The sequence below is a fragment of the Meriones unguiculatus genome, chromosome 11 (assembly GCF_030254825.1).
Source record: "Meriones unguiculatus strain TT.TT164.6M chromosome 11, Bangor_MerUng_6.1, whole genome shotgun sequence".
Classification (NCBI taxonomy): Eukaryota; Metazoa; Chordata; class Mammalia; order Rodentia; family Muridae; genus Meriones; species Meriones unguiculatus.
In genome coordinates this window covers 19,398,178-19,426,168 of record NC_083359.1, presented here as the reverse complement: position 1 = coordinate 19,426,168, position 27,991 = coordinate 19,398,178, and the positions used below count along the sequence as shown (strand labels likewise).

The 27,991-nt window shown below is 44.0% G+C and overlaps 4 protein-coding genes across 4 annotated transcripts; all 4 read right to left on the bottom strand.

Annotated features, from left to right (window-relative positions):
• Positions 1-2,750: 2,750 nt before the first annotated feature.
• On the bottom strand, positions 2,751-3,735 carry LOC132646532 (putative uncharacterized protein MSANTD5). Its single transcript, XM_060365068.1, has 2 exons — positions 3,384-3,735; positions 2,751-3,079 (listed from the first exon to the last, which is right to left on the bottom strand). The coding sequence occupies exons 1-2, from the start codon at positions 3,733-3,735 to the stop codon at positions 2,820-2,822; spliced, it is 612 nt and encodes a 203-aa protein (XP_060221051.1). The 3' UTR covers positions 2,751-2,819.
• Positions 3,736-11,121: 7,386 nt separating this feature from the next.
• Positions 11,122-12,106, bottom strand: LOC132646531 (putative uncharacterized protein MSANTD5). The gene is made up of 2 exons (XM_060365066.1): positions 11,755-12,106; positions 11,122-11,450 (listed from the first exon to the last, which is right to left on the bottom strand). Exons 1-2 carry the CDS (start codon positions 12,104-12,106, stop codon positions 11,191-11,193), a joined length of 612 nt encoding a protein of 203 aa, XP_060221049.1. The 3' UTR covers positions 11,122-11,190.
• Positions 12,107-19,211: 7,105 nt separating this feature from the next.
• Positions 19,212-20,093, bottom strand: LOC132646530 (putative uncharacterized protein MSANTD5). The gene is made up of 2 exons (XM_060365065.1): positions 19,742-20,093; positions 19,212-19,438 (listed from the first exon to the last, which is right to left on the bottom strand). The coding sequence occupies exons 1-2, from the start codon at positions 20,091-20,093 to the stop codon at positions 19,212-19,214; spliced, it is 579 nt and encodes a 192-aa protein (XP_060221048.1).
• Positions 20,094-26,593: 6,500 nt separating this feature from the next.
• LOC132646529 (putative uncharacterized protein MSANTD5) lies at positions 26,594-27,475 on the bottom strand. The gene is made up of 2 exons (XM_060365064.1): positions 27,124-27,475; positions 26,594-26,820 (listed from the first exon to the last, which is right to left on the bottom strand). The coding sequence occupies exons 1-2, from the start codon at positions 27,473-27,475 to the stop codon at positions 26,594-26,596; spliced, it is 579 nt and encodes a 192-aa protein (XP_060221047.1).
• Between the last annotated feature and the right edge of the window lie 516 nt (positions 27,476-27,991).

Genomic DNA, 27,991 nt, shown 5'->3' with positions numbered 1-27,991 from the left:
TATATATATATGAACATATATGTTGATGTCTGATTAGGGATTACTAAATGGATTAAGACTTTACACGATTTCTGTCCTGTCTTAAAAAAAAGGTTTATAAAAATCATAAGGTTTGAAACTATAAAATATTAAAACTGCACCTCCATGTGTTTGTATATAAGAACTTGTATATATATATATATATATATATATGTCTTGCTAGCCGCCAACATCAAAATAATACACGTGGTATTGATTTTAAAAGTACTGAATGAAATGTTTGCAGTGATAAAAATTTGATTTTGACCTTTAAAATTTTGCTTATATTTTCTGACTTCATTTCTAAAATGGGTAACTTATTTTGATATTGCAAAAACAGGTTTAAAAATTATGTTTAAGGCTAAGAAATATTTTGAGGTTTATCAGGCATTTTAGACAATGAACTTGGGCATTCTAACAGGGCACTTGAAACAGTTTCTCAATTCTTTGGGGATGGACAAAAGACTTTGGGATTCATTCTGTTAATTTTACCAAATGAAACCAAGCCATATTAGTTGAGCCAATTAAGAAAATTGAAGTTTTTATAATATATTATATCAAAATGATAGAATAATGAAAAGGGTTCTGATAAAAATTTTATATGGTCTAAAAATCAAGAAAAGGTCTGGCTCATTCAAAAGAATGGAGCTGAGATCTGAACTTGCTGGACGCTGACATGATTGCTCACTGCCTCCTCGGATGGATCACCTATCCATAAGTTTCTGAGGAATGCCCCATTGCCCAAACTTTGGCTGGCATTTCAGCCTTCCTAGCCCCTGATGCCAATGGTTCTATTGTCAGCGCTGAAGCAGTTTCAGAAAAGGAGATCCTCGGCCCCAAATCCCACCTAACAGGCTGAAATCCTAGGTCCAAGGGGACTCCCTGACATTAGCTATTATCTTGGGGACCTGCTGAGCTGGAGCAGAAACTAGTACGACAGTACTTGATTACAAAGCCAGAATTCTAACAGCTCCAAGGCAGGATCTTTTGCTTTTGGTCATTATTGGATCATGCTTAAAAAGTTGTTAGGATATATTAGGCAAAGACTAGGGATAATACAGTCGATGAGTATAAGAACCCAGTACCAGCAGTTTGAGGCTGACCATGGACTGTAAGAGCCCAAGATTGGCCTCTTTAATAACAAGAAAAGGGGGGAATGAAGAGTTTAAGTTAGCCTGGGTATAACTCCATTTGGAAATAAAGAGCCTTCTTGATTGGGAGTTGAATTCAGGTACCAGGAAATATCAAAGAATGTACACTTGGCAGAAAAGAAGGTTAACTCTCCTAGCAACAGCCTCCAGGGAGTAATACAGAATTAATGCTTTATAGAAAATAAATAATCTCCCTGGCAATAATCCATGAGAATCGGTTGGGAATCCGGTGGGAAAACTCTCCCCAACGTTTCAGATATAGTTTAGAAGAATAGCCATTGTGATGATATGCCTTAGCCATTGTGGTCCTATGCCTTAAGGAACTGTGGTTATGTGCCTCAGAGAAGGTCACCTCGCCCCTCTAACTCTTACTTCATCCTGTACCATCAAGACATGTGCCCCACACTCTGTGCTGTCGTGGAAACATGTATTACACTGATTGCTGTCATGGAAACCCCTGCTCACAGACCTTCCCTTCAAAAATCCTGCTCACTCAGAGCTCAGGGTCCCACTTTTCTACTGCTGTGTCAGTGAGACTTTAGTCCTGAGTTTGATTGCTTTTATGAACCAGTCATCTCCTGGTGGTCTCTGAGGGTCCCATGAACCTGGCATTACATCTCCAGATCTAAGTTCCCAGGAGAGCCAGAGCTAAACAGAGGGAAACCTGTCTCCAAAAACAGGGCAAAAAAAAAAAAAGTTCATCTGAGCACTGTTAACAGCCTGAATGCCTGTGTCCTGAGCCCTTGCCCCTTCCACAGGACCACTCAGCTCTTCTTACAGATGGTGTGATGAAGGTGTTGCCACTGGCTTCTCTCTAATGCATCATGGTCCCCGTTTATAATGAGTAGGGAACTAGAAGCAAATGTCACCCAAGGCAGGGCAGCTAATGGGGAGATGGAGAACTCAAGCCATGAACCAGAGGAAAACAGCAGAGAACTGGGACATGACAGGTGGCTTGGGACCATCAACACTTAACTTTAGTGACACACTTCACCAACAGGACCATAGCTCCCAAACCATAACAAAGAATGCAACCTTCTGTGGACTAAAAGGTCAAGGATGTGAAACTATGGGTCACAGTCTGGAAGCACCAGTCTGTTCACTTTCCTTCCTGCCATCAGAAACAATTTGTGATCTAAGACTCATCCTCTGTTTGTTTGTTTGTTTATTTGTTTGTTTGTTTGTTTGTTTGTATCATAGTGTATAAAGCATGGCCTTTGTACTTTCTATGGTGGAATGGAAACCTCACACCAGTTTCCATTGCCTTATGGAAAATTTGAGGCTGTGAAACAAAGAAGAAGCATTCTGTGGCAGGAGGACTAGAATGAAAACAGCATGAGCAGCTGAGTATGGAGCAGATGTTGCCCTGTTGTGAGAGGAATCTCCAGGTCAAAGTTAGATAGACACAGACTGCAGAGAGCAAGTCTCAGGACTCCAGGGAATGAACCCCTACAAAGAACAATTGACTGTGGAAGTGACCAAGACAAGGCAGTTGAGTTACTGTAGAGACATTTATTTAATTTCACATTTGTTTCTCATAGGAGATAGGAGAGGGAAATGGACACAGACACAGGGTTGCACGATTCTGGGTTTTTTTCAGGAAATACACTTTAAAAAACAGCACAGACTTCAGTGAGTGTCTGGGTGCTGTTATTCTGCAGTGGACCAGGGCTGCTGGAAGCTTGAATCTCCTGGCACAGAGGCAGGATGCAGGTGTGGAGCTGAAAGATGGTAGTCGGGGTTCCAGGGCTTCCATCTGGAAAACAGGGAATCCTCCTTGGACATCATAGGCACTGGGTTCCCTTGAAGCTCTGCACGAGGAACAGGGACACCATAGTCCCAAGGCTGGTTCCAGGAAGGATGACAATACATGGAGAGTTGGGGGTCACCAGACCCATCACAAAGAGGACCTGAAAGGAAGAAGAATCAGAGCTCCTAAGCAAGGCATACTCACTCTCCCTGAGTCCTGCTATGCAATGGTCTGTCCTGTGTGTCTGGGTCCACCCTGAACATGTCCGATTTCTATTCCCTTGGGTAGACAGTGGAAAGTACACCAAGAGCAAGACAGACCTTGGTTTTTGCTCTCTGCCAGAGAAGCCTGTGAGAATGGGGATTCCCTGCAGGGTGGACTCTGCTCTATGCTCATGGAGGACAGGCCAGCTCAGGCTGCTCTCTCTGGGACTTGAAAGGTGAATGAACACAGAAGAGACTAACCTGGGACAGGGCTTTCCTGAACATGGGGACCCAGGATTCTGTACAGGGCCTCCCTATAGGGAGAAAACAGGGGCTGCACCCTTGGTCTCTCAGTACAAAGAATCCTGTGCAGATCCTGCAGGCTCAGCAACAAGTAGAAGCAACTCGTCCAGCTCTTCTTCAGGCCCCACTGAGAGAGGCGCTGGCACAGAGCCCTGGTCTTCTTGTGCACCTTCTTGCCTGGGTGGCCAACTTGCTGTTCAACACCTTCCCACTCCATCAGGAAGATCCTGATCTCATAGTCTGTCCATGAGCTACTGGAAGGACCTGCAAGGAACACAGGGCTGCGATGAGTGCCTTTGCTGCCACCCATTTACACACCTTAACATAGGGATTCTTCCTGCACTGTGATTGCAAAGACAACTCATTCAGTCACCAAGACATTAGGAACACTGTCGGTATAATGTTCTTTTAAAAGGTATAGGCCTTACCCTTCTTAATTCAAACGCTGATTTCCCCACCTCCAACTCTCTGGTTTCAATCCGGATATTGCATTGTGATACTCATTATAAGCATCCTGTCTCAACTCTTGCGTAAACAAGACAAAGATAAAGCAACTACATACAATGTTGAGCAGGGAGGAGCTAGAGGACAGAAAAGAGGGGAGGAGACAGAAGGGGTGAAAGGAGTGGGAGGAGAGAGAGGAGGAGAGAAAGGAGAGCAGAGCTGGAGGAGAGATCTTGGAGGAGGTGGAGCATGAACCAAACCTAAAATTACAGAAAGCAAGTATAATGTGGGAAATCTAAATGTTAGGAAACTGAGGGCTTGAAGGTTTGGCAGGGAGTAAATATTGCCCAGCACTGTGTTCTAGGTTAACTAAAAACCCAGTCTCTGTGTGGTGATTTGGTTATACAGTTTAGGATCAACGGCAGCATTGGCAGAAGATAAACCAATAGTAAATATTAATTACCATTTACAACAGAACACTTGCTTGCTAGCCCGGGATTATCCTCTAACCTGCTCTCAATGGCATTGAGGACACTCATTTGCAACTTCAGGTGTCCTCAGTTGTAGAAAATGTATTACAGAACAGAAAGGGCTCACACAGGAGTAGTGCTCCCTGGGGATGCTGTCCCTACCTAAATTCTACCAATTTCCCTCCCCTGGTGGCACACACAGCCTCTAAGACTTTGGATCTCATGCAAGAAGAACTGAAGTCAGAGACCCCCAACCTCCAGTCTGTCCCTGGCACACACGGTACAGGTGTTCACATTTGGGATCTTGCCTACGGCAGGATATCTCAAAAAATGAAACATGGTAGAAGATTTTGGGTTTTTGCTCAGAGTTGCCTCTGAATACCTGAGGGTCTTTGTCTTGCATTCTTCTCACTCCATCCCACTTGGGATTCCGTGGTGATGTTTCTCAAATATTCACCTTGGTTTTCTTGTGTCTGTTGAAAAGTGAATAAAGAGAATAGTAAAGCCCTTTTCCTGCTTGAGGAATCTCTGTCTCTTAGCTGTGAGTGGATGCTGGAGCCAGCATCATGAAGACAAAGGACTCCTCTCTGTCACCTATGGGGAAACCTTGGTGTAAGCAGGGAAGGCCTCCCATGAATACTGGAGGAGAACCCTGTGGAAATGAATCCTGGAGGCAGGTTCATGATCACGGTAGTTAACCTAGTCTTGCCAAGAGTCATGGCTCTGAACACAGTCCACAACACCTTCCATGAGGCTCCCTGAATGGAAACCAAATGATGTCATGTTCCCATGGAAGGGAGGAGATACACGCCAGAGACACCCCATAGATTGGGCTATAACATTTCTGAGAGGAACTGAAACAGGCAAACCAGACACCCTCAACACATCATGACAGTTGGTGTCCTCTCCTCCCACCTCCAAACACACACACACACACACTCACTCACTCACTCACACCACTACAAGTCACCTGCATTACTCTCCAGAGGCCTGATCTACTCCACAGGGTCTTGGAACTGGGGCTCTGTGAGTCCTGGTGGCTGAGAGTGTGGAGTGAGGAGGTAGAGCTGTGTTCTCTTCCCTGGGATTCTGGAGACTGAGCATTGTGTGGAGAACTGGCCCTTTATAAAGCTCTACGTGGTAATTGAATCACAACCTGTTTGTGTAGGGCGGATCAGAAGAGGTGAGCCAGCAGCCTTTAATCCCCTCTTAGGAGGCTGAGGCAGGAGGAAGGCCCTGCTTTCTTGAGTGTTAAGGCTGTGTAGTTAGACCCAATTGTATAGATCAAAGCAAGTATGTACAAGAAATGACCTCAACTAGTTCAAATTCCCCTTTTGAGACAGGCTCTATTGACAGAGGCCTGGCCATCCTGGAACTCAGTATTTCAAAGCAACAGTCTTTGCCGTGGTTCTGGCTCCTGGGATTAAAGATATGGGCTGCCATGGCTGGCCAATTTAAAACTGAACATACTTGTTAGACATCTTTCCTTCTTCTGAACTTTGAAAGACAACCTGAGACCTACAGAATGCTTTTAGTCCATTATTCGGCAATTGTCAATGGTCTCTCAGCTGGGCGTGGTCACCCATGCTTTCAATCCCGGCACTCAGAAGGCAGGGCATCTGGTTCGCAGTGAAAGCCTGTCTTCACAAAAAAAATGAATTAATAAAGAAGAAGACTCTCTAAGCTAGTAGCCAACCCATAGAAATTGGGGCAGTTAAGTTTCTTGTACAATATTTAGTCTAGTTTGAACACCAAAATTGCGAATTCCAAAACCCTCTTTACTGTTTGGTTGAATCATAACACACACCTTTAATCCAAAAGCTTTTTGTTCTCCTAAACAGCTTATAATGGTGTGGCTCCTCTAGCCCTAGCACACACCGTTAATCCAAGAGATCTCTTTATTAGATACGATCTAATCAAGTTAGGTTCAAGAGCTCTCTGGCTACTGGATCTAACCCTAAGTCAACTTTCAGAGCAAGACACCTGTTGACAAGATTAGGGTGTAGGAGGGACTGTGAATTGTGTCAACAAGACACCTGTTGACAAGATTAGGGTGTAGGAGGGACTTGGAACAGCAATTGTGTCGAAGGTAAGTCAGAGTGTAGCTAAGTTTATTGCTGCAGATTGGAGATATAGGCCCCAAAGTTCAGGAGCGATAGAGAAAATAAATAAAACATTAAAAGACACCTTCAGTAAACTGACCTTATAGACTGGCGCTGACTGAGTGATGTTCCTCTCCTTTCCATTTATAGGGTTAGGAATTCCCCTTACCAGCTAGATTTAACTCCCTTTGAGATTATATATGGGATGTCAGCCCCTATAGTACCCAACCTTCAGACTGATGCTACTGCTCAAATTGATACAACAGGTTTTCAAAAATGTTGAAGGCTTCTATGCAAGCAGACAGCTCTTAGAGGGGAAACAGGAACCTCTCAATAATAAAGCTGCAAGCCTCTATGGTCATAAATATTGGATTCAATGTGGCTGGGGGATCTTTAAAGACAGCTTGGAGAAGAAGGGGCTTTACCTCAACCTCTGACTTTAGCTTAGGCTTCAGGTCCTCTGTTCCCTGGCTTTGGGGGCTTGGGTTTTTGGGGTTTTCCTCCTTGACTGACTTTGTGCTAGTGAGACTTTTGAGTTGTTTCAATTCAGACCTGTGCATAGAAGGAAGGTCAGCTGGGTGGTTTCTCTGTCTCTCAGAGCTACCAAGTTTGCACCCCAGCAGCTGACTCCTGAGTCTTTATTGGTAAAAGAGAATGGGGGTATTTTCATCATCGTTTATAACAAGAGGAGCCTGGCAATATCTTTACCAAAAGGCACAAAACCAGGGAAACAGTGGAGGAGACAGGTAGTGGCGGGAAAGCATTGTGTGTGTGGAAAAGCAATCCCCAAGGTAATAGATAATGTCAGGGAGCCCCCTTTGACTTGGCATTTCAGCCTGTAGGCGGGATATTGGGCCGGTGGTCTCGTCTTCTGAAACTACCGTTCGCAGCAGGGGCAAAGGGGCAGTCCTCAGAAGTGTCTGGTTAGGTGGTCCATACGAGGAGGCAGTGAGTAATCATGTCAGCTTCCAGGAAGTTCAGATCTCAGCTTGCAGTCTCAACCAGGTGAAAATCTGCTGAGACAAATTTAAAGTAGAAACAGAAATTAAAATTTGTCTAATAAATGGGAAAAGTGAGGAAAACCCAGACCAGGGAAAAAACTCATCTGAGGTCTGTTTGAGCTATCTCAAATTCAGGTCTCATGACTTTTTGATTTCCTGAAACATTTTGTGAGTAACAGGTAAAACTGCCTACAATGGAATGAGCAACAGTTAAGTGCATCCATGATCTGAAACTCTAACATTTTAACTGTGGGTACAGCTGTAGGTAATCAGCCACCAATAGAGCTGGGCCACTTTTTGTCAGTTCTTCTTAGCATGTATTTTTAGTCCCCATCTCCATGTTACATTGGAAAGTTAGGCAGAAATACATTAATGGCTTTAGTGCTGAACTCTGGATGCTTGGACCAGCAATTGTGTCAAAGGTAAGTCAGAGTGTAGCTAAGTTTATTGCTGCAGATTGGAGATATAGGCCCCAAAGTTCAGGAGCGATAGAGAAAATAAATAAAACATTAAAAGACACCTTCAGTAAACTGACCTTATAGACTGGCGCTGACTGAGTGATGTTCCTCTCCTTTCCATTTATAGGGTTAGGAATTCCCCTTACCAGCTAGATTTAACTCCCTTTGAGATTATATATGGGATGTCAGCCCCTATAGTACCCAACCTTCAGACTGATGCTACTGCTCAAATTGATACAACAGGTTTTGAAAAATGTTGAAGGCTTCTGTGCAAGCAGACAGCTCTTAGAGGGAAAACAGCAACCTCTGAATAAGAAAGCTGCAAGCCTCTATGGTCATAAATATTGGATTCAATGGGTAGCAAGATGTTCCTCCCTTGAAATTACAGCTAAAGGGAATAAAATTAAGATTTATAGTTTTGTTTGTTGGTTTTGGATATATAAGGTAACTGTGTTTTATATATATATGAACATATATGTTGATGTCTGATTAGGGATTACTAAATGGATTAAGACTTTACACGATTTCTGTCCTGTCTTAAAAAAAAGGTTTATAAAAATCATAAGGTTTGAAACTATAAAATATTAAAACTGCACCTCCATGTGTTTGTATATAAGAACTTGTATATATATATATATATATATATATATATATATATATATGTCTTGCTAGCCGCCAACATCAAAATAATACACGTGGTATTGATTTTAAAAGTACTGAATGAAATGTTTGCAGTGATAAAAATTTGATTTTGACCTTTAAAATTTTGCTTATATTTTCTGACTTCATTTCTAAAATGGGTAACTTATTTTGATATTGCAACAACAGGTTTAAAAATTATGTTTAAGGCTAAGAAATATTTTGAGGTTTATCAGGCATTTTAGACAATGAACTTGGGCATTCTAACAGGGCACTTGAAACAGTTTCTCAATTCTTTGGGGATGGACAAAAGACTTTGGGATTCATTCTGTTAATTTTACCAAATGAAACCAAGCCATATTAGTTGAGCCAATTAAGAAAATTGAAGTTTTTATAATATATTATATCAAAATGATAGAATAATGAAAAGGGTTCTGATAAAAATTTTATATGGTCTAAAAATCAAGAAAAGGTCTGGCTCATTCAAAAGAATGGAGCTGAGATCTGAACTTGCTGGACGCTGACATGATTGCTCACTGCCTCCTCGGATGGATCACCTATCCATAAGTTTCTGAGGAATGCCCCATTGCCCAAACTTTGGCTGGCATTTCAGCCTTCCTAGCCCCTGATGCCAATGGTTCTATTGTCAGCGCTGAAGCAGTTTCAGAAAAGGAGATCCTCGGCCCCAAATCCCACCTAACAGGCTGAAATCCTAGGTCCAAGGGGACTCCCTGACATTAGCTATTATCTTGGGGACCTGCTGAGCTGGAGCAGAAACTAGTACGACAGTACTTGATTACAAAGCCAGAATTCTAACAGCTCCAAGGCAGGATCATTTGCTTTTGGTCATTATTGGATCATGCTTAAAAAGTTGTTAGGATATATTAGGCAAAGACTAGGGACTATACAGTCGATGAGTATAAGAACCCAGTACCAGCAGTTTGAGGCTGACCATGGACTGTAAGAGCCCAAGATTGGCCTCTTTAATAACAAGAAAAGGGGGGAATGAAGAGTTTAAGTTAGCCTGGGTATAACTCCATTTGGAAATAAAGAGCCTTCTTGATTGGGAGTTGAATTCAGGTACCAGGAAATATCAAAGAATGTACACTTGGCAGAAAAGAAGGTTAACTCTCCTAGCAACAGCCTCCAGGGAGTAATACAGAATTAATGCTTTATAGAAAATAAATAATCTCCCTGGCAATAATCCATGAGAATCGGTTGGGAATCCGGTGGGAAAACTCTCCCCAACGTTTCAGATATAGTTTAGAAGAATAGCCATTGTGATGATATGCCTTAGCCATTGTGGTCCTATGCCTTAAGGAACTGTGGTTATGTGCCTCAGAGAAGGTCACCTCGCCCCTCTAACTCTTACTTAATCCTGTACCATCAAGACATGTGCCCCACACTCTGTGCTGTCGTGGAAACATGTATTACACTGATTGCTGTCATGGAAACCCCTGCTCACAGACCTTCCCTTCAAAAATCCTGCTCACTCAGAGCTCAGGGTCCCACTTTTCTACTGCTGTGTCAGTGAGACTTTAGTCCTGAGTTTGATTGCTTTTATGAACCAGTCATCTCCTGGTGGTCTCTGAGGGTCCCATGAACCTGGCATTACATCTCCAGATCTAAGTTCCCAGGAGAGCCAGAGCTAAACAGAGGGAAACCTGTCTCCAAAAACAGGGCAAAAAAAAAAAAAGTTCATCTGAGCACTGTTAACAGCCTGAATGCCTGTGTCCTGAGCCCTTGCTCCTTCCACAGGACCACTCAGCTCTTCTTACAGATGGTGTGATGAAGGTGTTGCCACTGGCTTCTCTCTAATGCATCATGGTCCCCGTTTATAATGAGTAGGGAACTAGAAGCAAATGTCACCCAAGGCAGGGCAGCTAATGGGGAGATGGAGAACTCAAGCCATGAACCAGAGGAAAACAGCAGAGAACTGGGACATGACAGGTGGCTTGGGACCATCAACACTTAACTTTAGTGACACACTTCCTCCAACAGGACCATAGCTCCCAAACCATAACAAAGAATGCAACCTTCTGTGGACTAAAAGGTCAAGGATGTGAAACTATGGGTCACAGTCTGGAAGCACCAGTCTGTTCACTTTCCTTCCTGCCATCAGAAACAATTTGTGATCTAAGACTCATCCTCTGTTTGTTTGTTTGTTTATTTGTTTGTTTGTTTGTTTGTTTGTATCATACTGTATAAAGCATGGCCTTTGTACTTTCTATGGTGGAATGGAAACCTCACACCAGTTTCCATTGCCTTATGGAAAATTTGAGGCTGTGAAACAAAGAAGAAGCATTCTGTGGCAGGAGGACTAGAATGAAAACAGCATGAGCAGCTGAGTATGGAGCAGATGTTGCCCTGTTGTGAGAGGAATCTCCAGGTCAAAGTTAGATAGACACAGACTGCAGAGAGCAAGTCTCAGGACTCCAGGGAATGAACCCCTACAAAGAACAATTGACTGTGGAAGTGACCAAGACAAGGCAGTTGAGTTACTGTAGAGACATTTATTTAATTTCACATTTGTTTCTCATAGGAGATAGGAGAGGGAAATGGACACAGACACAGGGTTGCACGATTCTGGGTTTTTTTCAGGAAATACACTTTAAAAAACAGCACAGACTTCAGTGAGTGTCTGGGTGCTGTTATTCTGCAGTGGACCAGGGCTGCTGGAAGCTTGAATCTCCTGGCACAGAGGCAGGATGCAGGTGTGGAGCTGAAAGATGGTAGTCGGGGTTCCAGGGCTTCCATCTGGAAAACAGGGAATCCTCCTTGGACATCATAGGCACTGGGTTCCCTTGAAGCTCTGCACGAGGAACAGGGACACCATAGTCCCAAGGCTGGTTCCAGGAAGGATGACAATACATGGAGAGTTGGGGGTCACCAGACCCATCACAAAGAGGACCTGAAAGGAAGAAGAATCAGAGCTCCTAAGCAAGGCATACTCACTCTCCCTGAGTCCTGCTATGCAATGGTCTGTCCTGTGTGTCTGGGTCCACCCTGAACATGTCCGATTTCTATTCCCTTGGGTAGACAGTGGAAAGTACACCAAGAGCAAGACAGACCTTGGTTTTTGCTCTCTGCCAGAGAAGCCTGTGAGAATGGGGATTCCCTGCAGGGTGGACTCTGCTCTATGCTCATGGAGGACAGGCCAGCTCAGGCTGCTCTCTCTGGGACTTGAAAGGTGAATGAACACAGAAGAGACTAACCTGGGACAGGGCTTTCCTGAACATGGGGACCCAGGATTCTGTACAGGGCCTCCCTATAGGGAGAAAACAGGGGCTGCACCCTTGGTCTCTCAGTACAAAGAATCCTGTGCAGATCCTGCAGGCTCAGCAACAAGTAGAAGCAACTCGTCCAGCTCTTCTTCAGGCCCCACTGAGAGAGGCGCTGGCACAGAGCCCTGGTCTTCTTGTGCACCTTCTTGCCTGGGTGGCCAACTTGCTGTTCAACACCTTCCCACTCCATCAGGAAGATCCTGATCTCATAGTCTGTCCATGAGCTACTGGAAGGACCTGCAAGGAACACAGGGCTGCGATGAGTGCCTTTGCTGCCACCCATTTACACACCTTAACATAGGGATTCTTCCTGCACTGTGATTGCAAAGACAACTCATTCAGTCACCAAGACATTAGGAACACTGTCGGTATAATGTTCTTTTAAAAGGTATAGGCCTTACCCTTCTTAATTCAAACGCTGATTTCCCCACCTCCAACTCTCTGGTTTCAATCCGGATATTGCATTGTGATACTCATTATAAGCATCCTGTCTCAACTCTTGCGTAAACAAGACAAAGATAAAGCAACTACATACAATGTTGAGCAGGGAGGAGCTAGAGGACAGAAAAGAGGGGAGGAGACAGAAGGGGTGAAAGGAGTGGGAGGAGAGAGAGGAGGAGAGAAAGGAGAGCAGAGCTGGAGGAGAGATCTTGGAGGAGGTGGAGCATGAACCAAACCTAAAATTACAGAAAGCAAGTATAATGTGGGAAATCTAAATGTTAGGAAACTGAGGGCTTGAAGGTTTGGCAGGGAGTAAATATTGCCCAGCACTGTGTTCTAGGTTAACTAAAAACCCAGTCTCTGTGTGGTGATTTGGTTATACAGTTTAGGATCAACGGCAGCATTGGCAGAAGATAAACCAATAGTAAATATTAATTACCATTTACAACAGAACACTTGCTTGCTAGCCCGGGATTATCCTCTAACCTGCTCTCAATGGCATTGAGGACACTCATTTGCAATTGCAGGTGTCCTCAGTTGTAGAAAATGTATTACAGAACAGAAAGGGCTCACACAGGAGTAGTGCTCCCTGGGGATGCTGTCCCTACCTAAATTCTACCAATTTCCCTCCCCTGGTGGCACACACAGCCTCTAAGACTTTGGATCTCATGCAAGAAGAACAGAAGTCAGAGACCCCCGACCTCAACTCTGTCCCTGTCACACACGGTACAGGTGTTCATATTTGGGATCGTGCCTATGGCAGGATATCTCAAAAAATGAAACATGGTAGAAGATTTTGGGTTTTTGCTCAGAGTTGCCTCTGAATACCTGAGGGTCTTTGTCTTGCATTCTTCTCACTCCATCCCACTTGGGATTCCGTGGTGATGTTTCTCAAATATTCACCTTGGTTTTCTATGTCTGTTGAAAAGTGAATAAAGAGAATAGTAAAGCCCTTTTCCTGCTTGAGGAATCTCTATCTCTTAGCTGTGAGTGGATGCTGGAGCCAGCATCATGAAGACAAAGGACTCCTCTCTGTCACCTATGGGGAAACCTTGGTGTAAGCAGGGAAGGCCTCCCATGAATAGTGGAGGAGAACCTTGTGGAAATGAATCCTGGAGGCAGGTTCATGATCACGGTACCTAACCAAGTCTTGCCAAGTTGTACTGGCTCTGAACACAGTCCACAACACCTTCCATGAGGCTCCCTGAATGGAAACCAAATGATGTCATGTTCCCATGGAAGGGAGGAGATACATGCCAGAGACACCCCATAGATTGGGCTATAACATTTCTGAGAGGAACTGAAACAGGCAAACCAGACACCCTCAACACATCATGACAGTTGGTGTCCTCTCCTCCCACCTCTAAACACACACACACACACACACACACTCACTCACTCACTCACACCACTACAAGTCACCTGCATTACTCTCCAGAGGCCTGATCTGCTCCACAGGGTCTTGAAACTAAGGCTCACTGAGTCCTGGTGGCTGAGAGTGTCGAGTGAGGAGGTAGAACTGTGTTCTCTTCCCTGGGATTCTGGAGACTAAACATTGTGTGGAGAACTGGCCCTTTATAAAGCTCTACGTGGTAATTAAATCACAAACTGGTTGTGTAGGGTGGATCAGAAGAGGTGAGCCACCAGCCTTTAATCCGCTCTTAGGAGGCTGAGGCAGGAGGAAGGCCCTGCTTTCTTGAGTGTTAAGCCTGTGTATTTCGACACAATTGTATAGATCAAAGCAAGTATGTACAAGAAATGACCTCAACTAGTTCAAATTCCCCTTTTGAGACAGAGTCTATTGACAGAGGCCTGGCCATCATGGAACTCAGAATTTCAAAGCGACAGTCTTTACTGTGGTTCTGGCTCCTGGGATTAAAGATATGGGCTGCCATGGCTGGCCAATTCAAAACTGAACATACTTGTTAGACATCTTTCCTTCTTCTGAACTTTGAAAGACAACCTGAGATCTACAGAATGCTTTTAGTCCATTATTCGGTAATTATCGATGGTCTCTCAGCTGGGCATGGTCACCCATGCTTTTAATCTCAGCACTCAGAAGGCTGAGTCAGCTGAACCTCTGTGAGTTTGAGTCCAGCCTGGTCTACACATGGAGTCCAGGACAGCAGGGCATCTAGTATGAAGTGAATGCCTGTCTTCACAAAAAAATTAATTAATAAAGACGAAGACTCTCTGAGCTAGTAGCCAACCCATAGAAATTGGGGCAGTTAAGTTTCTTGTACAATATTTAGTCTAGTTTGAACACCAAAATTGCGAATTCCAAAACCCTCTTTACTGTTTGGTTGAATCATAACACACACCTTTAATCCAAAAGCTTTTTGTTCTCATAAACAGCTTATGATGGTGTGGCTCCTCTAGCCCTAGCAAACACCGTTAATCCAAGAGATCTCTTTATTAGATACGATCTAATCAAGTTAGGTTCAAGAGATCTATGGCTACTGGATCTAACCCTAAATCAACTTTCAGAGCAAGACACCTGTTGCCAAGATTAGGGTGTAGGAGGGACTGTGAATTGTGTGTGTGTGTGGCTGGGGGATCTTTAAAGACAGCTTGCAGAAGAAGGGGCTTTACCTCAACCTCTGACTTTAGCTTAGGCTTCAGGTCCTCTGTTCCCTGGCTTTGGGGGCTTGGGTTTTTGGGGTTTTCCTCCTTGACAGACTTTGTGCTAGTGAGACTTTTGAGTTGTTTCAATTCAGACCTGTGCATAGAAGGAAGGTCAGCTGGGTGGTTTCTCTGTCTCTCAGAGCTACCAAGTTTGCACCCCAGCAGCTGACTCCTGAGTCTTTATTGGTAAAAGAGAATGGGGGTATTTTCATCATCGTTTATAACAAGAGGAGCCTGGCAATATCTTTACCAAAAGGCACAAAACCAGGGAAACAGTGGAGGAGACAGGTAGTGGCGGGAAAGCATTGTGTGTGTGGAAAAGCAATCCCCAAGGTAATAGATAATGTCAGGGAGCCCCCTTTGACTTGGCATTTCAGCCTGTAGGCGGGATATTGGGCCGGTGGTCTCGTCTTCTGAAACTACCGTTCGCAGCAGGGGCAAAGGGGCAGTCCTCAGAAGTGTCTGGTTAGGTGGTCCATACGAGGAGGCAGTGAGTAATCATGTCAGCTTCCAGGAAGTTCAGATCTCAGCTTGCAGTCTCAACCAGGTGAAAATCTGCTGAGACAAATTTAAAGTAGAAACAGAAATTAAAATTTGTCTAATAAATGGGAAAAGTGAGGAATCCCCAGACCAGGGAAAAAACTCATCTGAGCTCTGTTTGAGCTATCTCAAATTCAGGTCTCATGACTTTTTGATTTCCTGAAACATTTTGTGAGTAACAGGTAAAACTGCCTACAATGGAATGAGCAACAATTAAGTGTATCCATGATCTGAAACTCTCACATTTTAACTGTGGGTACAGCTGTAGGTAATCAGCCACCAATAGAGCTGGGCCACTTTTTGTCAGTTCTTCTTAGCATGTATTTTTAGTCCCCATCTCCATGTTACATTGGAAAGTTAGGCAGAAATACATTAATGGCTTTAGTGCTGAACTCTGGATGCTTGGACCAGCAATTGTGAAGAAGGTAAGTCAGAGTGTAGCTAAGTTTATTGCTGCAGATTGGAGATATAGGCCCCAAAGTTCAGGAGCGATAGAGAAAATAAATAAAACATTAAAAGACACCTTCAGTAAACTGACCTTATAGACTGGCGCTGACTGAGTGATGTTCCTCTCCTTTCCATTTATAGGGTTAGGAATTCCCCTTACCAGCTAGATTTAACTCCCTTTGAGATTATATATGGGATGTCAGCCCCTATAGTACCCAACCTTCAGACTGATGCTACTGCTCAAATTGATACAACAGGTTTTGAAAAATGTTGAAGGCTTCTGTGCAAGCAGACAGCTCTTAGAGGGGAAACAGCAACCTCTCAATGAGAAAGCTGTAAGCCTCTATGGTCATAAATATTGGATTCAATAGGTAACAAGATGTTACTCCCTTGAAATTACAGCTAAAGGGAATAAAATTAAGATTTATAGTTTTGTTTGTTGGTTTTGTATATATAAGGTAACTATGTTTTATATATATATGAACATATATGTTGATGTCTGATTATGGATTAGTAAATGGATTAAGACTTTACACGATTTCTGTCCTGTCTTAAAAAAAAGGTTTATAAAAATCATAAGGTTTGAAACTATAAAATATTAAAACTGCACCTCCATGTGTTTGCATATAAGAACTTGTATATATATATATATATATGTCTTGCTAGCCGCCAACATCAAAATAATACACGTGGTATTGATTTTAAAAGTACTGAATGAAATGTTTGCAGTGATAAAAATTTGATTTTGACCTTTAAAATTTTGCTTATATTTTCTGACTTCATTTCTAAAATGGGTAACTTATTTTGATATTGCAACAACAGGTTTAAAAATTATGTTTAAGGCTAAGAAATATTTTGAGGTTTATCAGGCATTTTAGACAATGAACTTGGGCATTCTAACAGGGCACTTGAAACAGTTTCCCATTTCTTTGGGGATGGACAAAAGACTTTGGGATTCATTCTGTTAATTTTACCAAACGAAACCAAGCCATATTAGTTGAGCCAATTAAGAAAATTGAAGTTTTTATGATATATTATGTCAAAATGATAGAATAATGAAAAGGGTTCTGATAAAAATTTTATATGGACTAAAAATCAAGAAAAGGTCTGGGTCATTCAAAAGAATGGAGCTGAGATCTGAACTTGCTGGACGCTGACATGATTGCTCACTGCCTCCTCGGATGGATCACCTATCCATAAGTTTCTGAGGAATGCCCCATTGCCCAACCTTTGGCTGGCATTTCAGCCTTCCTAGCCCCTGATGCCAATGGTTCTATTGTCAGCGCTGAAGCAGTTTCAGAAAAGGAGATCCTCGGCCCCAAATCCCACCTAACAGGCTGAAATCCTAGGTCCAAGGGGACTCCCTGACATTAGCTATTATCTTGGGGACCTGCTGAGCTGGAGCAGAAACTAGTACGACAATACTTGATTACAAAGCCAGAATTCTAACAGCTCCAAGGCAGGATCTTTTGCTTTTGGTCATTATTGGATCATGCTTAAAAAGTTGTTAGGATATATTAGGCAAAGACTAGGGACTATACAGTCGATGAGTATAAGAACCCAGTACCAGCAGTTTGAGGCTGACCATGGACTGCAAGAGCACAAGATTGGCCTCTTTAATAACAAGAAAAAGGGGGAATGAAGAGTTTAAGTTAGCCTGGGTATAACTCCATTTGGAAATAAAGAGCCTTCTTGATTGGGAGTTGAATTCAGGTACCAGGAAATATCAAAGAATGTACACTTGGCAGAAAAGAAGGTTAACTCTCCTAGCAACAGCCACCAGGGAGTAATACAGAATTAATGCTTTATAGAAAATAGATAATCTCCCTGGCAATAATCCATGAGAATCGGCTGGGAATCCGGTGGGAAAACTCTCCCCAACGTTTCAGATATAGTTTAGAAGAATAGCCATTGTGATGATATGCCTTAGCCATTGTGGTCCTATGCCTTAAGGAACTGTGGTTATGTGCCTCAGAGAAGGTCAACGCGCCCCTCTGACTGTTACTTGATCCTGTACCATCAAGACATGTGCCCCACACTCTGGGCTGTCATGGAAACATGTATTACACTGATTGCTGTCATGGAAACCCCTGCTCACAGACTTTCCCTTCAAAAATCCTGCTCACTCAGAGCTGAGGGTCCCAATTTTCTACTGCTGTGTCAGTGAGACTTTAGTCCTGAGTTTGATTGCTTTTATAAACCAGTCATCTCCTAGTGGTCTCTGAGAGTCCCATGAACCTGGCATTACATCTCCAGATCTAAGTTCCCAGGAGAGCCAGAGCTAAACAGAGAGAAACCTGTCTCCAAAAACAGGGCAAAAAAAAAAAAACCAGTTCATCTGAGCACTGTTAACAGCCTGAATGCCTGTGTCCTGAGCCCTTGCCCCTTCCACAGGAGTACTGAGCTCTTCTTGCAGATGGTGTGATGAAGGTGTTGCCACTGGCTTCTCTCTAATGAATCATGGTCCCCGTTTATAATGAGTAGGGAACTAGAAGCAAATGTCACCCAAGGCAGGGCAGCTAAAGGGCAGATGGAGAACTCAAGCCATGAACCAGAGAAAAACAGCAGAGAACTGGGACATGACAGTGGCTTGGGACCATCAACACTAAACTTTAGTGACACACTTCCTCCAACAGGACCATAGCTCCCAAACCATAACAAAGAGTGCAACCTTCTGTGGACAAAATGGTCAAGGATGTGAGACTATGGGGCACAGTCTGGAAGCACCAGTCTGTTCACTTTCCTTCCTGCCCTCAGAAACAATTTGTGATCTAAGACTCATCCTCTGTTTGTTTGTTTGTTTGATTGATTGATTGTTTGTGTCATATTGTAGAAAGCATGGCCTTTGTACTTTCTATGGTGGAATGGAAACCTCACACCAGTTTCCATTGCCTTATGGAAAATTTGAGGCTGTGAAACAAAGAAGAAGCATTCTGTGGCAGGAGGAATAGACCGAAAAGAGCATGAGCAGCTGAGTATGGAGCAGATGTTGCCCTGTTGTGAGAGGAATCTCCAGGTCAAAGGTAGATAGACACAGACTTCAGAGAGCAAGTCTCAGGACTCCAGGGAAATGAACCCCTACAAAGAACAATTGGCTGCCCCTCTCTACTCATGTACCCCACGGAAGTGACCAAGACAAGGCAGTTGAGTTACGGTAGAGACATTTATTTAATTTCACATTTGTTTCTCATATGAGAGAGAAGAGGGAAATGGACACGGACACTGGGTTGCACGATTCTGGGTTGTTTTTCAGAAAATATAATTTAAAAAACATCACAGACTTCACTGAGTGCCTGGGTGCTGTTATTCTACAGTGGTCCAGGGCTGCTGGAAGCTTAGGTCTTCCGGCACAGAGACAGGATATACTTGTGGAATTGATCCGGGGAGTCAGGGTTCCAGGGATCCCATCTGGAAAACAGGGAATCCTCCTCGGACATCATAGGCACTGGGTTCCCTTGAAGCTCTGCACTAGGAACAGTGACACCATAGTCCCAAGGCTGGTTCCATGGCGTTTGACAGTACGTGGAGTGACGGGGGTCACCAGACCCATCACAAAGAGGACCTGAAGGGAAGAAGAAACAGCTCCTAAGCATGGCATCCTCAATCTCCCTGAGTCCTGCTAAGCAATGGTCTGTCCTGTGTGTCTGGGTCCACCCTGAACATGTCCGATTTCCATTTTCTTGGGCTGACAGTAGAAAGTACACCAACAGACAAGACAGACCTTGGTTTCTGTTCTCTGCCAAGGAAGCCTGTGGGAATGGGGATTCCCTGCAGGGTGGACTCTGCTCTATGCTCATGGAGGACAGGCCAGCTCAGGCTGCTCTCTCTGGGACTTGAAAGGGGAATGAACACAGAAGAGACTAACCTGGGACAGGGCTTTCCTGGACACGGAGGCCCAGGATTCTGTACAGGGCCTCCTTATAAGGAGAAAACAGGGGCTCCACCCTTGGCCTCTCAGTACAAAGAATCCTGTGCAGATCCTGCAGGCTCAGCAGCAAGTAGAAGCAACTTGTCCAGCTCTTCTTCAGGCCCCACTGAGAAAGGCGCTGGCACAGAGCACTGGTCTTCTTGTGCACCATCTTGCCTGGGTGGCCAACTTGCTGTTCAACACCTTCCCACTCCATCAGGAAGACCCTGATTTCAGAGTCTGTCCATGTGCTACTGGAAGGACCTGCAAGGAACACAGGGCTGCTATGAGTGCCTTTGCTGCCACCCATTTACATACCTTAACTTAGGGACGCATCCTGCACTATGAAGGCCAAGCGATCTCATTCAGTCACCAAGACATTAGGAACACTTGCTTGCTAGCGCAGGACTGCCTTCTACCCTGCTCTCAACAGCATTGAGGACACTCATTTGCAACTTCAGGTGTCCTCAGTTGTAGAAAAGGTATTGAAGAACAGAAAGGGCTCACACAGGAGTAGTGCTCCCTGAGGATGCTGTCCCTACCTAAATTCTACCCACTTCCCTCCCCTGGTGGCACACACAGCCTCTAAGATTTTGGATCTCATGCAAGAAGAACAGAAGTCAGAGACATCCAACCTCAAGTCTGTCCCTGGCACACACGGTACAGGTGCTCATTTGGGATCTTGCCTACGGCAGGATACCTCAAAAAATGAAACATGGTAGAAGATTTTGGGTTTTTGCTCAGAGTTACCTCTGAATACCTGAGGGTCTTTGTCTTGCATTCTTCTCACTCCATCCCACTTGGGATTCCGTGGTGATGTTTCTCAAATATTCACCTTGGTTTTCTTGTGTCTGTTGAAAAGTGAATAAAGAGAATAGTAAAGCCCTTTTCCTGCTTGAGGAATCTCTGTCTCTTAGCTGTGAGTGGATGATGGAGCCAGCATCATGAAGACAAAGGACTCCTCTCTGTCACCTATGGGGAAACCTTGGTGTAAGCAGGGAAGGCCTCCCATGAATACTGGAGGAGAACCCTGTGGAAATGAATCCTGGAGGCAGGTTCACGATCACGGTAGTTAACCTAGTCTTGCCAAGAGTCATGGCTCTGAACACAGTCCACAACACCTTCCATGAGGCTCCCTGAATGGAAACCAAATGATGTCATGTTCCCATGGAAGGGAGGAGATACATGTCAGAGACACCCCATAGATTGGGCTATAACATTTCTGAGAGGAACTGAAACAGGCAAACCAGACACCCTCAACACATCATGACAGTTGGTGTCCTCTCCTCCCACCTCCAAACACACACACACACACTCACTCACTCACTCACACCACTACAAGTCACCTGCATTACTCTCCAGAGGCCTGATCTGCTCCACAGGGTCTTGGAACTGGGGCTCAGTGAGTCCTGGTGGCTGAGAGTGTGGAGTGAGGAGGTAGAGCTGTGTTCTCTTCCCTGGGATTCTGGAGACTGAGCATTGTGTGGAGAACTGGCCCTTTATAAAGCTCTAAGTGGTAATTAAATCACAACCTGGTTGTGTAGGGTGGATCAGAAGAGGTGAGCCAGCAGCCTTTAATCCCCTCTTAGGAGGCTGAGGCAGGAGGAAGGCCCTGCTTTCTTGAGTGTTAAGGCTGTGTAGTTAGACCCAATTGTATAGAACAAAGCAAGTATGTACAAGAAATGACCTCAACTAGTTCAAATTCCCCTTTTGAGACAGGCTCTATTGACAGAGGCCTGGCCATCCTGGAACTCAGTATTTCAAAGCAACAGTCTTTGCCGTGGTTCTGGCTCCTGGGATTAAAGATATGGGCTGCCATGGCTGGCCAATTCAAAACTGAACATACTTGTTAGACATCTTTCCTTCTTCTGAACTTTGAAAGACAACCTGAGACCTACAGAAGGCTTTTAGTCCATTATTCAGCAATTGTCAATGGTCTCTCAGCTGGGCGTGGTCACCCATGCTTTTAATCCCGGCACTCAGAAGGCAGGGCATCTGGTTCACAGTGAAAGCCTGTCTTCACAAAAAAAATGAATTAATAAAGAAGAAGACTCTAAAAGCTAGTAACCAACCCATAGAAATTGGGGCAGTTAAGTTTCTTGTACAATATTTAGTCTAGTTTGAACACCAAAATTGCGAATTCCAAAACCCTCTTTACTGTTTGGTTGAATCATAACACACACCTTTAATCCAAAAGCTTTTTGTTCTCGTAAACAGCTTATAATGGTGTGGCTCCTCTAGCCCTAGCACACACCGTTAATCCAAGAGATCTCTTTATTAGATACGATCTAATCAAGTTAGGTTCAAGAGCTCTCTGGCTACTGGATCTAACCCTAAATCAACTTTCAGAGCAAGACACCTGTTGCCAAGATTAGGGTGTAGGAGGGACTGTGAATTGTGTGTGTGTGTGGCTGGGGGATGCTTAAAGACAGCTTGGAGAAGAAGGGGCTTTACCTCAACCTCTGACTTTAGCTTAGGCTTCAGGTCCTCTGTTCCCTGGCTTTGGGGGCTTGGGTTTTTGGGGTTTTCCTCCTTGACTGACTTTGTGCTAGTGAGACTTTTGAGTTGTTTCAATTCAGACCTGTGCATAGAAGGAAGGTCAGCTGGGTGGTTTCTCTGTCTCTCAGAGCTACCAAGTTTGCACCCCAGCAGCTGACTCCTGAGTCTTTATTGGTAAAAGAGAATGGGGGTATTTTCATCATCATTTATAACAAGAGGAGCCTGGCAATATCTTTACCAAAAGGCACAAAACCAGGGAAACAGTGGAGGAGACAGGTAGTAGCGGGAAAGCATTGTGTGTGTGGAAAAGCAATCCCCAAGGTAATAGATAATGTCAGGGAGCCCCCTTTGACTTGGCATTTCAGCCTGTAGGCGGGATATTGGGCCGGTGGTCTCGTCTTCTGAAACTACCGTTCGCAGCAGGGGCAAAGGGGCAGTCCTCAGAAGTGTCTGGTTAGGTGGTCCATACGAGGAGGTAGTGAGTAATCATGTCAGCTTCCAGGAAGTTCAGATCTCAGCTTGCAGTCTCAACCAGGTGAAAATCTGCTGAGACAAATTTAAAGTAGAAACAGAAATTAAAATTTGTCTAATAAATGGGAAAAGTGAGGAATCCCCAGACCAGGGAAAAAACTCATCTGAGCTCTGTTTGAGCTATCTCAAATTCAGGTCTCATGACTTTTTGATTTCCTGAAACATTTTGTGAGTAACAGGTAAAACTGCCTACAATGGAATGAGCAACAATTAAGTGTATCCATGATCTGAAACTCTCACATTTTAACTGTGGGTACAGCTGTAGGTAATCAGCCACCAATAGAGCTGGGCCACTTTTTGTCAGTTCTTCTTAGCCTGTATTTTTAGTCCCCATCTCCATGTTACATTGGAAAGTTAGGCAGAAATACATTAATGGCTTTAGTGCTGAACTCTGGATGCTTGGACCAGCAATTGTGTCGAAGGTAGGTCAGAGTGTAGCTAAGTTTATTGCTGCAGATTGGAGATATAGGCCCCAAAGTTCAGGAACGATAGAGAAAATAAATAAAACATTAAAAGACACCTTCAGTAAACTGACCTTATAGACTGGCGCTGACTGAGTGATGTTCCTCTCCTTTCCATTTATAGGGTTAGGAATTCCCCTTACCAGCTAGATTTAACTCCCTTTGAGATTATATATGGGATGTCAGCCCCTATAGTACCCAACCTTCAGACTGATGCTACTGCTCAAATTGATACAACAGGTTTTGAAAAATGTTGAAGGCTTCTGTGCAAGCAGACAGCTCTTAGAGGGGAAACAGCAACCTCTCAATAAGAAAGCTGCAAGCCTCTATGGTCATAAATATTGGATTCAATGGGTAGCAAGATGATCCTCCCTTGAAATTACAGCTAAAGGGAATAAAATTAAGATTTATAGTCTTGTTTGTTGGTTTGGGATATATAAGGTAACTATGTTATATATATATATGAACATATATGTTGATGTCTGATTATGGATTACTAAATGGATTAAGACTTTACACGATTTCTGTCCTGTCTTAAAAAAAAGTTTTATAAAAATCATAAGGTTTGAAACTATAAAATATTAAAACTGCACCTCCATGTGTTTGTATATAAGAACTTGTATATATATATATATGTCTTGCTAGCCGCCAACATCAAAATAATACACGTGGTATTGATTTTAAAAGTACTGAATGAAATGTTTGCAGTGATAAAAATTTGATTTTGACCTTTAAAATTTTGCTTATATTTTCTGACTTCATTTCTAAAATGGGTAACTTATTTTGATATTGCAACAACAGGTTTAAAAATTATGTTTAAGGCTAAGAAATATTTTGAGGTTTATCAGGCATTTTAGACAATGAACTTGGGCATTCTAACAGGGCACTTGAAACAGTTTCCCATTTCTTTGGGGATGGACAAAAGACTTTGGGATTCATTCTGTTAATTTTACCAAACGAAACCAAGCCATATTAGTTGAGCCAATTAAGAAAATTGAAGTTTTTATGATATATTATGTCAAAATGATAGAATAATGAAAAGGGTTCTGATAAAAATTTTATATGGACTAAAAATCAAGAAAAGGTCTGGGTCATTCAAAAGAATGGAGCTGAGATCTGAACTTGCTGGACGCTGACATGATTGCTCACTGCCTCCTCGGATGGATCACCTATCCATAAGTTTCTGAGGAATGCCCCATTGCCCAACCTTTGGCTGGCATTTCAGCCTTCCTAGCCCCTGATGCCAATGGTTCTATTGTCAGCGCTGAAGCAGTTTCAGAAAAGGAGATCCTCGGCCCCAAATCCCACCTAACAGGCTGAAATCCTAGGTCCAAGGGGACTCCCTGACATTAGCTATTATCTTGGGGACCTGCTGAGCTGGAGCAGAAACTAGTACGACAATACTTGATTACAAAGCCAGAATTCTAACAGCTCCAAGGCAGGATCTTTTGCTTTTGGTCATTATTGGATCATGCTTAAAAAGTTGTTAGGATATATTAGGCAAAGACTAGGGACTATACAGTCGATGAGTATAAGAACCCAGTACCAGCAGTTTGAGGCTGACCATGGACTGCAAGAGCACAAGATTGGCCTCTTTAATAACAAGAAAAAGGGGGAATGAAGAGTTTAAGTTAGCCTGGGTATAACTCCATTTGGAAATAAAGAGCCTTCTTGATTGGGAGTTGAATTCAGGTACCAGGAAATATCAAAGAATGTACACTTGGCAGAAAAGAAGGTTAACTCTCCTAGCAACAGCCTCCAGGGAGTAATACAGAATTAATGCTTTATAGAAAATAGATAATCTCCCTGGCAATAATCCATGAGAATCGGCTGGGAATCCGGTGGGAAAACTCTCCCCAACGTTTCAGATATAGTTTAGAAGAATAGCCATTGTGATGATATGCCTTAGCCATTGTGGTCCTATGCCTTAAGGAACTGTGGTTATGTGCCTCAGAGAAGGTCAACGCGCCCCTCTGACTGTTACTTGATCCTGTACCATCAAGACATGTGCCCCACACTCTGGGCTGTCATGGAAACATATATTACACTGATTGCTGTCATGGAAACCCCTGCTCACAGACTTTCCCTTCAAAAATCCTGCTCACTCAGAGCTGAGGGTCCCAATTTTCTACTGCTGTGTCAGTGAGACTTTAGTCCTGAGTTTGATTGCTTTTATAAACCAGTCATCTCCTAGTGGTCTCTGAGAGTCCCATGAACCTGGCATTACATCTCCAGATCTAAGTTCCCAGGAGAGCCAGAGCTAAACAGAGGGAAACCTGTCTCCAAAAACAGGGCAAAAAAAAAAAAAAACCAGTTCATCTGAGCACTGTTAACAGCCTGAATGCCTGTGTCCTGAGCCCTTGCCCCTTCCACAGGAGTACTGAGCTCTTCTTGCAGATGGTGTGATGAAGGTGTTGCCACTGGCTTCTCTCTAATGAATCATGGTCCCCGTTTATAATGAGTAGGGAACTAGAAGCAAATGTCACCCAAGGCAGGGCAGCTAAAGGGCAGATGGAGAACTCAAGCCATGAACCAGAGAAAAACAGCAGAGAACTGGGACATGACAGTGGCTTGGGACCATCAACACTAAACTTTAGTGACACACTTCCTCCAACAGGACCATAGCTCCCAAACCATAACAAAGAGTGCAACCTTCTGTGGACAAAATGGTCAAGGATGTGAGACTATGGGGTACAGTCTGGAAGCACCAGTCTGTTCACTTTCCTTCCTGCCCTCAGAAACAATTTGTGATCTAAGACTCATCCTCTGTTTGTTTGTTTGTTTGTTTGTTTGATTGATTGTTTGTGTCATATTGTAGAAAGCATGGCCTTTGTACTTTCTATGGTGGAATGGAAACCTCACACCAGTTTCCATTGCCTTATGGAAAATTTGAGGCTGTGAAACAAAGAAGAAGCATTCTGTGGCAGGAGGAATAGACCGAAAAGAGCATGAGCAGCTGAGTATGGAGCAGATGTTGCCCTGTTGTGAGAGGAATCTCCAGGTCAAAGGTAGATAGACACAGACTTCAGAGAGCAAGTCTCAGGACTCCAGGGAATGAACCCCTACAAAGAACAATTGGCTGCCCCTCTCTACTCATGTACCCCACGGAAGTGACCAAGACAAGGCAGTTGAGTTACGGTAGAGACATTTATTTAATTTCACATTTGTTTCTCATATGAGAGAGAAGAGGGAAATGGACACGGACACTGGGTTGCACGATTCTGGGTTGTTTTTCAGAAAATATAATTTAAAAAACATCACAGACTTCACTGAGTGCCTGGGTGCTGTTATTCTACAGTGGTCCAGGGCTGCTGGAAGCTTAGGTCTTCCGGCACAGAGACAGGATATACTTGTGGAATTGATCCGGGGAGTCAGGGTTCCAGGGATCCCATCTGGAAAACAGGGAATCCTCCTCGGACATCATAGGCACTGGGTTCCCTTGAAGCTCTGCACTAGGAACAGTGACACCATAGTCCCAAGGCTGGTTCCATGGCGTTTGACAGTACGTGGAGTGACGGGGGTCACCAGACCCATCACAAAGAGGACCTGAAGGGAAGAAGAAACAGCTCCTAAGCATGGCATCCTCAATCTCCCTGAGTCCTGCTAAGCAATGGTCTGTCCTGTGTGTCTGGGTCCACCCTGAACATGTCCGATTTCCATTTTCTTGGGCTGACAGTAGAAAGTACACCAACAGACAAGACAGACCTTGGTTTCTGTTCTCTGCCAAGGAAGCCTGTGGGAATGGGGATTCCCTGCAGGGTGGACTCTGCTCTATGCTCATGGAGGACAGGCCAGCTCAGGCTGCTCTCTCTGGGACTTGAAAGGGGAATGAACACAGAAGAGACTAACCTGGGACAGGGCTTTCCTGGACACGGAGGCCCAGGATTCTGTACAGGGCCTCCTTATAAGGAGAAAACAGGGGCTCCACCCTTGGCCTCTCAGTACAAAGAATCCTGTGCAGATCCTGCAGGCTCAGCAGCAAGTAGAAGCAACTTGTCCAGCTCTTCTTCAGGCCCCACTGAGAAAGGCGCTGGCACAGAGCACTGGTCTTCTTGTGCACCATCTTGCCTGGGTGGCCAACTTGCTGTTCAACACCTTCCCACTCCATCAGGAAGACCCTGATTTCAGAGTCTGTCCATGTGCTACTGGAAGGACCTGCAAGGAACACAGGGCTGCTATGAGTGCCTTTGCTGCCACCCATTTACATACCTTAACTTAGGGACGCATCCTGCACTATGAAGGCCAAGCGATCTCATTCAGTCACCAAGACATTAGGAACACTTGCTTGCTAGCGCAGGACTGCCTTCTACCCTGCTCTCAACAGCATTGAGGACACTCATTTGCAACTTCAGGTGTCCTCAGTTGTAGAAAAGGTATTGAAGAACAGAAAGGGCTCACACAGGAGTAGTGCTCCCTGAGGATGCTGTCCCTACCTAAATTCTACCCACTTCCCTCCCCTGGTGGCACACACAGCCTCTAAGATTTTGGATCTCATGCAAGAAGAACAGAAGTCAGAGACATCCAACCTCAAGTCTGTCCCTGGCACACACGGTACAGGTGCTCATTTGGGATCTTGCCTACGGCAGGATACCTCAAAAAATGAAACATGGTAGAAGATTTTGGGTTTTTGCTCAGAGTTACCTCTGAATACCTGAGGGTCTTTGTCTTGCATTCTTCTCACTCCATCCCACTTGGGATTCCGTGGTGATGTTTCTCA

Bases quoted from the DNA above. Each gene is read 5' to 3' on its own strand.
- LOC132646532 (XM_060365068.1), bottom strand. From the start codon at position 3,735: ATGGGTGGCAGCAAAGGCACTCATCGCAGCCCTGTGTTCCTTGCAGGT. The intron at 3,080-3,383 runs GTTAGTCTCTTC...TCTTCCTTTCAG, and splicing joins TCAGGAAAGCCCTGTCCCAG to GTCCTCTTTGTGATGGGTCT.
- LOC132646531 (XM_060365066.1), bottom strand. From the start codon at position 12,106: ATGGGTGGCAGCAAAGGCACTCATCGCAGCCCTGTGTTCCTTGCAGGT. The intron at 11,451-11,754 runs GTTAGTCTCTTC...TCTTCCTTTCAG, and splicing joins TCAGGAAAGCCCTGTCCCAG to GTCCTCTTTGTGATGGGTCT.
- LOC132646530 (XM_060365065.1), bottom strand. From the start codon at position 20,093: ATGGGTGGCAGCAAAGGCACTCATAGCAGCCCTGTGTTCCTTGCAGGT. The intron at 19,439-19,741 runs GTTAGTCTCTTC...TCTTCCCTTCAG, and splicing joins CCAGGAAAGCCCTGTCCCAG to GTCCTCTTTGTGATGGGTCT.
- LOC132646529 (XM_060365064.1), bottom strand. From the start codon at position 27,475: ATGGGTGGCAGCAAAGGCACTCATAGCAGCCCTGTGTTCCTTGCAGGT. The intron at 26,821-27,123 runs GTTAGTCTCTTC...TCTTCCCTTCAG, and splicing joins CCAGGAAAGCCCTGTCCCAG to GTCCTCTTTGTGATGGGTCT.